Source organism: Muntiacus reevesi, chromosome 1 (genome assembly GCF_963930625.1).
Source record: "Muntiacus reevesi chromosome 1, mMunRee1.1, whole genome shotgun sequence".
In the NCBI taxonomy this organism is placed as follows: Eukaryota; Metazoa; Chordata; class Mammalia; order Artiodactyla; family Cervidae; genus Muntiacus; species Muntiacus reevesi.
The window spans coordinates 146,700,476-146,709,404 of NC_089249.1; the positions used below are offsets into that span (position 1 = coordinate 146,700,476).

Sequence of the window (8,929 nt, forward strand, 5' to 3'; positions counted from 1 at the left end):
TATTTTTGCTACCTGATGCGAACAGCTGACTCATTGGAAAAGACCCTGATGGTGGGAAAGATTGAAGGCAGGAGGAGAAGAGGGTCACAGAGGATGAGATGGCTGGATGGCATCACCAACTCGATGGACATGAGTTTGAGTAAACTCCGGGAGTTGGTGATGGAGAGGGAGGCCTGGTGTGCTGCGATTCATGGGGTCGCAAAGAGTCGGACACGGCTGGGTGACTGAGCTGAACTGAACTGACTCACATTCATTCAATGGGTGGTCTAGATTTCAGGCTGCATTCGAGTCCAGGCTAGGAAATATTGGAGAAAAAATTTATAGGGAACTCATCACTAGTTTGGTATCACTTGAAGTTCTGTTTCTTTTGCTACCATTTGCTTTTCAGAGTCCTCAGAGGACTTCCTGCTGCTTTCTCTTCACAGAGTTTTTAGTTGCTTTCAATGGGAATAAGACAGTGTGGAGGATGTCTTGACTCCATCTTAACTAGAGTTAGAAAACACTCATTCAATATTAATTCTTTCACTCACTCCCATTCATTCATTGCTTATTCTTCATTTGTTAATTCTTTTATTCATTATTACTCACTTGCTTAGCAATTATGTATTTTAATCAGTATACCTGCTTTGAGCACTTACTACTAATTAGGTGCTATGTTAGTTGCTCTGTATACAGACATGACTGCAGATTCACACAGACATGAAATTTAGTTTGTCTCCAAATAATCTTAGGCTAGAGAAAAAGGAGATTATCAGATAAATATAAATATGAGCTTCCCTTGTGGCTCAGCTGGTAAAGAATCTGCCTGCAATGCAGGAGACCTGGGTTTGATCTCTGGGTTGGGAAGATCCTCTGGAGAAGGGAAAGGCTACCCACTCCCGTATTCTGGCCTGGAGAATTCTATGGACTGTATAGTCCATGGGGTCCGCAAAGAGTCAGACACGACTGAGTGACTTTCACTTTCACTTTCAAACATAAATATAGGGGAATGATGCTGTGATACTGTGGGAGCAGTCAACTGTGGAATACTGTATTCTATGGAGTACATTGCTTTTTTAAAGCAATCTCTTAAATGAAGGGAATCATAGAAAGGCAACCTGGCTTTGGGAGGTTGTCTCTTGAAGCTGAGTGAATTTGGGGTAAGAAGGCACTTCCCCTCGAAAGGACAGCATGGGTATAAAGCATGGGATTGATAAGTCAAAAGGGGCATTTTGAAGGAAGGATGTCTCTCATCTTTGACCCTGGCACTCCTAGGTTTTCAGGACAGGGGTGTGGCTGAAAATAATCATAGAGCAGAATATAAGGACTCCTCTGAGATACTCCTGGAGTTTAGAAAATTGGCATTTGGTGGTCTTTCCTATTCTTACCCATTCCGGTGGGTTCTATCTGCTTGGTATTCTGGCACTTGCAAAAATCTAGTCTTTGCTCCAAGGAACCTGTCTAGTCTGTGAGAGGGCCCACCTGTCATCAGTAAAGAGCAGGGAAGCAGCACAGCCCGCCTTTGCATCTGCATCTGCATCTGCATATACACATGTGCATGTGTATATGGTGGGGGTGGGCAGTGGGGAGGCATATAACCTGACTCCTACTGATGTTCAGATCCGATCCAAGAGGTGCCAAGTCCCGAGATTTTACAGTCATCTTCTATGACCTCCCATCTCCCTCTTCTTGGAACTCAGAAATCCTCTGTTTATTCTCTGATACAGTACCTGCATCTTATCTGGCGTTTCCCCTGTATTTGCTCATTTATTCACTCATCCGTGCACTCATTCATACATTGATGGATGCATCCAAGTGCATTCCATTCACACTCTACGTCAGACCCTGTGTGACTATCCCTTCCCTGTGGATATCTTGTTCTGCCGTCTTTACTATTCCCGTTCCTCTCCTACCTCTCTGACCATTCTTTCCGGTCTCTTCTGGTGGATTCCCTTTATGGTCCACTTTACAAGTGTGGGTGCCTCACCTTAGGCCTGTTCTGCGGCCTGCCCCATCCTGCTCTGGCCCTCCTGTCCTCACAGCTGAGGCAGCTGTGCAGCCCAGTGCCAGATGGGGGCGGGGAGCTCGCAAGGGTTTTACTCAGTCACTAGTTTTACTCAGCTGCTGGTGCTTCAGTTCTAATAGCTGTGACTTCTGTCTCATTTCTGAGACCCTCATGGGATCTCTAGTTGCAGTAGTTTCTCCTGCTCATGTTCCCTGTCTCCGAGTCTCTGGCTTGAAAATGTGTTGGGCCCGGGCCCCGCTCCCGGGCTCACTGCCAAGGCCCTGTCCCCCGCGGGGCTCCGCCAGTGGCGGTTAACATCCCGAGAGCGAGTCTGGCTATCTAACAATAGGAGCCAGCCGGCCACGCATGCGCCATAAGCCGGAGGGGGCGTGGCCTGCTGACGTTGGGAGGCGGGGGTAACGGACGCAAGCAGTCGCGACGCCATTTGTTGCGGCTGAGCGTCGGTGAAGGCGGTTCTCGGAAAGCGTCTGTCGCTAGACTCCCGCAGACGCGACCCGGTCTCTCGCAGCCGGTTCGTGTCACCCTATCTCACGCGTCTCCCTTCGAAGGAGTCACCGCCGCCACTCGGAGAGAAGTCGGAGACGCCTCAAGTGTGTCGTCAGCGCCATGCCTAAGAATAAAGGTAAAGGAGGTAAAAACAGACGCAGAGGCAAGAATGAGAATGAATCTGAAAAGAGAGAGCTGGTGTTCAAAGAAGATGGACAAGAGTATGCCCAAGTAATCAAAATGTTGGGAAACGGACGACTGGAAGCGATGTGCTTCGATGGTGTTAAGAGATTGTGTCACATCAGAGGGAAACTGAGAAAGAAGGTCTGGATTAATACCTCAGACATTATATTGGTTGGTCTACGGGACTACCAGGATAATAAAGCTGATGTGATTCTAAAATACAATGCAGATGAGGCTAGAAGTCTGAAGGCGTATGGCGAGCTTCCAGAACATGCTAAAATCAATGAAACTGATACATTCGGTCCTGGAGATGATGATGAGATCCAGTTTGATGACATCGGAGATGATGATGAAGACATTGATGATATCTAAAGTGGCGAACTCAGCCTTGCACATTCCAGTTTTCTCTGAAGATTGTTCAACAGTTTGGATTTTGACTGACTCGTTAAATAAAAGTTCATGAGCATTGCAAAAAAAAAAAAAAAATGTGTTGGGCCCTCTCTGCTCTCAGCCCCTTGTCTTCTCCAACATCAGGGTCTCCTTCACCTGCAGACTCAACAGCAGGACCAGCCCCTGAGCTTACGTCACAGAATGAAGCCTCCCTGAATCTGATCCATTTTTCACTGCATGACTGGATGGAGAGGAAAGCATGAAATCAGGATCAGATCCATCCATGCTCCAATCTAAAGTTGCAGGAGAGAAGTTGTTTAACTCTCAGATGTCAACTTCCTAATTGTAGGGGCTTCCCTGGTGGTCCAGTGGTTAAGAATCCACCTTCCAATGCAGGGTACATGGGTTCAATCCCTATGTCAGGGAACTAAGATCCTACATGTTGCAGGGCAACTAAGCACATGTGCCACAATTAGAGAGAAACCTGCACGCTGCAGCTACTGAGCTTGCGTGCCTGGATCCTGAGCTCCACAACTAGAGAGCCCAAGGGCTGCAACTAGAGAAGCCCAGGTTTCACAATCAAGAGCCGACACACTGCAATGAAGACCCAGCGCAGCCAAAAGAAAAGAAAAATCTAATTGTAAAACTGATTGTGAGAAAAATTCTTATCTTCTACCTTGCTCATAAACGCTGTCTTTGTTTAGCTATTAAGCAGTCACAGACTTTTGGGGGGTGGGAGTTGAAATCTTGATCTACACTGATTGTGGTTGTAATTCCTTGATTGCTTTAGGAAAGGACATGGGATGAAATTCTGGTCTAAAAGGCATGAGTCGGTGCCTGCTGGGAGCTTTGGGAAAGGATTCCCTCAATGGAAAAAGCCTCAGGGGAGGAGCACACTCACCCTCTGTCTCCCAGTGCTGCCCCTTGTATGCTGCCTGGGGTTATGACAGCCACTGCTTGAGGCTACATAGTGCAGCCTGCAAGCACAAGCCCAGGAGGAAGACAACAAGGTGGAAAGATGGGAAAACCTAGTTATGGATGCCACTGTTAAGCCACTTAATTGAGCAACCCAGAAACTGTGCTTCCTCTGGTCTTCTTGTTAGGCAAGATAAATTTTCTTTCACTTACATCATTTTTAGTTGAGTTTGCTCCTACTCACAGTCCCAAATATGCTGATATGGGCCTTAAAATGCCTATTTCACAAAGTCCAAGTGAAACACTTTCTGCTTATCCTTTAGAACTCAGCTCAAATGTCACCTCCTCAAGGAAGCCTCCCCTGATTGCTCATGTTAGGTCATATCATCTTGCTGAGCATCAGTCACTAGCACCATATAACTTTCCTTTTCTTTCATTGCATTTGTCACAGTTCACCTACCTGATTGTTTACACCACCTTCACTGACCTCTGGGCTCTGTAAAGGCAGAGGCAGTGTTTCTTCTGCTGACCTTTTTATCTCCTATGGCTACTAGCATAGTGTCTGACAGCTAATCAACCCTCAATAAATCTGTGTTGAGTGAAAGAAGGAATTAATACATGAACATATGTAGAAAAGAGCTGGCACTGGCAGCAAAGTCTACCTTCACGCCCTTTCTGAGACTGAAAAGTTGATCAGCTCTCTTTTTATTTTTCATCTTGACAAATGACTTTGTACCCTACCATTGGCTGATAGATTTCAAAACAGTTTTAAATTTACTTTGAAATGCACCATTATTTCATCCCCTCAGGAGCAGGTGCTACTTATTCCTCCCTACCCCCTCTCGCTACTGTTCTTTTAGCATTCATGACAGCTAAGCAAACCCCTTCTTTGATTTTTCTTCTTCTGCAGGCTGTAAGAGACTGATCAGTCATTACCTGTGAATAATGACCAGGGAGGTTGCCAAGCCAGGCAGGAGTCTAGCTTCCTCATCTCTGAGCACTCAGCTCTTAGACTGTGAAATGAAGGGAGTTTTGTCACCAACTCCAATCTGCTGGGCTGTCCAAAGAGTTGCCTTTCACTATCTGAAAATGGCCATGGGGTCTGTGATTGTAGGGAGATATGAGGATTTGGGGAAAGAGAGCTGGAACAATCTTGTCATTCTTCAGGAGTATTTTGGGGAAACAAGCCAGCATATCATGGTGATTTATTTTTATAAAACATTAGTTTGCCTTGGAAAGTGAAGGTATGGGAGTTTGGAGAGTCAGGCCTTGTGAGAAGCAGAGTTTATCTTCAGGTTTCTGTTATTCATACACAAGGAACAAAGGCCTCAATAACAGCAGTAATAACAGTAGTCTTTCAGAGGAGACTGGAAATGGAGTTGGCAGCAAGTACACATTCTATCTAGTCCAGCATTTCTCAAAAGATGTTTTTCAGATCATAAGTTCTCCAAATGCTCTTTGCTCAAAGAACTCATGGTTAAATTGGAAAACATAGTATACACTTCACTCAGTAAATACAAAGATCCCTGCCAAAAAAAAAAAGAAAATCTGATCCACTTTCTTTAACCCAGAGTTCTGGTGCTTATTTTACCAAGGAAACACTTATTTTTTGGTTACTAATATTAATGAGTCCCAGAAGGAAGACATTTTGTGAAATGTCAATCTGAGCAAAGGTGGTTACTAGATATTTTCATACAAACATTTACTGAGTGACTCATTCATTCATTCATTAATGTAATCATTCATTTATTTGAGGAAGGTCTACTGAGAGAATACTCTGCATAATGGGCTAGGAGCAAAGGATGCAGATTTGATCATTGCCTACCTAAAGCTATATAGTCTAGTGGACAAGACAAAAATAACACATTTCACAACTGACTGCGTAATTACAACTGTGATGGGTGCTACAAAAGAGAAGCATGGAATGCATATAAATTCATACAACAGAATAAGGGAGGTGGTTTGAGAGGCAATCCAAGAAGCCATGGACCAACCAACCATCCGGTTTGCCCAGGAGTAGGAGTGTTCTGTGATGGGTTACTTTAACAGTGAAAACTGGGACAATGTCAGGCAAAAACCAGGATGTTTGGTCACCTTAGCAGAACGTGACTTTTGAGTTTCTATCTGACGATCTTACTGTGGCAGACAGAACTCTGGTGGGGGTGAAGAGCTGTCTTCCGGAGCTTCTTCACCACCCTGGGCCTGCCTTTCCCTGCCTGAGGACTGAAGAAGCTGGTGGCTCCTCTGTCCTCTTACAGGTCATTGGAATGGCAAGTGGAGGGGTTGTTGGACAACTTTGCCAGGGGTAACAGGCGTCCTAAGTGCAAAGAATTACTACTCCTTCAGGGGGGCTGTAATTCATCGCTCCCTCAAGGAAAGTCCCCATTCCTCCAGGAGAGATTTTTCTGAGAGCATCACTAGCCATACAGTCGGGTTTCTAAATCCAACAACAAGGAACACGTTCCACAGCCGCAAGACCAGGAGCGCATGCGCAAGCTTGCTACAGGGAACGTACATCACGGAGCTGGAAACCATCCGAATGTTGTAGGAAACACTCTCTGCAGACCGGAGAGGGGCCAGAGCCCAGAGGCACTGGGCAGGGCCAGGGGAGGGCAGTGTCTGGTCTCTGCAGCCTGAAGAACAGCCTTGCACGTTGTTTTTGGGAGATTCGCATCACCTGCTGGGGTTTCAAGGTCTTCATCTATAAAGCAGAAATAATGATGTTCATGATAGCATCAGAATGTAATGAATTTACCATGCACAAAAAAATTGTTGTGTTTACATATACATTAAACCTCACAAAAGTAGATTTTAATATTATTACCTTTCATGTTACAAATATAAAAAAAAAATGGGTTTAGGGAGGTTAAGAGGCTTGTCAAAAGTAGGTTGACCAACTATCCAGGTTTGCCTGGGACTGTTCTGATTTTAGCGCTACAAGTCCAGTGTTACTGGAAACCCTTGGTCCCAGGCAGCTTGGAATGGTTGGCCATGGTAGAAGGTCACATAATTAGTAAGTGGTGGAGGTTGTAAATATTCGAGGATGAGAAGTATTTGTTAAACTGTGAACAAAAATTATAACAACAAAAACTTCTGATAAAATTCTGTTTAATTAAATAATAATAATATAGGGGTAATAAGTACTAAATCAACTTCTATTTCAATATTAAGCAAGTGCTTCTAGTCTTTTAAGAAGATCCTTTTATTTTAATAATGATCAGCAGACATTTGTGTTACTCTGCAGTATTTGTAGTTTTCTTCCTTCTGGGCCCAGAACCTTTGATGTTTGGCATGACCAAGGGCTTGTTTTGACCAGTGGCATGTGATTGGAAGTGATTGGCTTCAGTTCAGGACAGAAACCTGTACAAATCAGCGTACAGTTCTCCGTCTTCCCTGTAGTGGGTGCTGGTGGTGCCTCTCCCAGATCCCTTTTGCCGGCTGGTGCCCTCACCTCCCCGCTGCTGTGAGAGCTGGACAAGAGCTCAGAGCTGTCCTTGCTCAGCAGGCCTAAGGGGAGCAAGTCTGGAGCCAGACCACCCGGTTCAAGCCCAAGACAGCCAGGAAGGATCCTGCATACTTACTTCTCTGAGCCTAGGCATCCTTAATCTCTAAAGGAAGACTCCCTATCTCATAGTACAGATGCGATGATTAAATGAGTAATACATGCAAGGCTCTTACAGTAGTTTGGCAGATGGTAAGTGCTCTGGTTGGCTATTTTTATTTCTGCTGCTTTACTCTGCCTCTAGGGTAGTATGACAGCCCACCCCAATGGTGCTAATGCTGTCACAGAAGATGAGTTTTTAAAAAATATGATAGCTCTGGTGTATTCAACTGACGGTATTTTAAGTGATCATCTCTTAGATTTCATTTTCCTTTTCTTTTTTAAACTGAAATACAGTTGATTTATGCTTCTCTGGTGGCTCAGTGGGTAAAGAATCTGCCTGCAATGTGGAAGACCTGGGTTCAATCCCTAGATTGGGAAGATCCCCTGGAGGAGGGCATGGCAACCCACTCCAGTATTCTTGCCTGGAGAATCCCCATGGACAGAGGAGCCTGGCAGGCTGCAGTCCCGGGGTTGCAAAGATTCAGACAGGACTGGGCGACTAAGCACAGATATAGTTGATTTACAATATTGTGTTAGTTTCAGTTGTACAGCATGCATGAATTCTTTTTCAGATTCTTTTCTCTTACAGGTTATTATAAATTATTGAGTATAGTTCCCTGTGCTATACAGTAGATTCTTGTTTGTTATCTATTTTATATATAGTAGTGCATATGTATTAATCCCATCTCTTAATTTATCCTCATCTCCATCCGCCTTTCCCCTTTGATAACTGTAAGTTTGTTTCCTATGTCTGTGAGTTTCTATTTTGGAAATAAGTTCATTTGTGCCTTTTTAAAAAATATTCCACATATAAGGGATATCATATGATATTTGTCTTCCTCTGTTTGACTTACTTCACTTAGTATGATAATATCTAGTTTCATCCATGTTGCTGCAAATGAATGGCATTACTTCATTTTTCATGACTGAGTAATATTCCAGTATATATTTGTACCACATCTTCTTTATCCATTCATCTGTCGACAGACATTTAGGCTGCCTCCTAAAGAAGATAGTTTTGAGCAACAGGTGAGGAAACCAAATCCTGAGATATTTAATTTAATAGTTTGTTCAATATCATGTGGGTCTTTAATATTAGGGTTGGATTAAAATCCAATACAGGAGAATGATAATAACACTAACCAACACTTACCATTTGCCAAACCCTGCATTATCACATTCAATCTTCACAATAATGTCTGGAAATTTTTATAACTCTGATTTTATAGGTGTTGAAATAGAGGCAGGAGAGGTGAAATAGGCAGTTTCCAGGCAGAGACTGGAAAGTGGTAGCAGTAATCAGAAGAAAATAGAAATGAGATATTTTGAGATGAATTGTTATTTAG

General features: G+C 43.9%; 1 protein-coding gene across 1 annotated transcript; it reads left to right on the plus strand.

Moving 5' to 3' along the window:
- The first annotated feature begins 2,417 nt into the window (after positions 1 to 2,417).
- On the plus strand, positions 2,418 to 3,158 carry LOC136164095 (eukaryotic translation initiation factor 1A, X-chromosomal). The gene has a single exon (XM_065928906.1). It carries the CDS (start codon positions 2,612 to 2,614, stop codon positions 3,044 to 3,046), a length of 435 nt encoding a protein of 144 aa, XP_065784978.1. The 5' UTR covers positions 2,418 to 2,611; the 3' UTR covers positions 3,047 to 3,158.
- Positions 3,159 to 8,929: the final 5,771 nt, after the last annotated feature.

Bases quoted from the DNA above. Each gene is read 5' to 3' on its own strand.
- LOC136164095 (XM_065928906.1), top strand. From the start codon at position 2,612: ATGCCTAAGAATAAAGGTAAAGGAGGTAAAAACAGACGCAGAGGCAAG.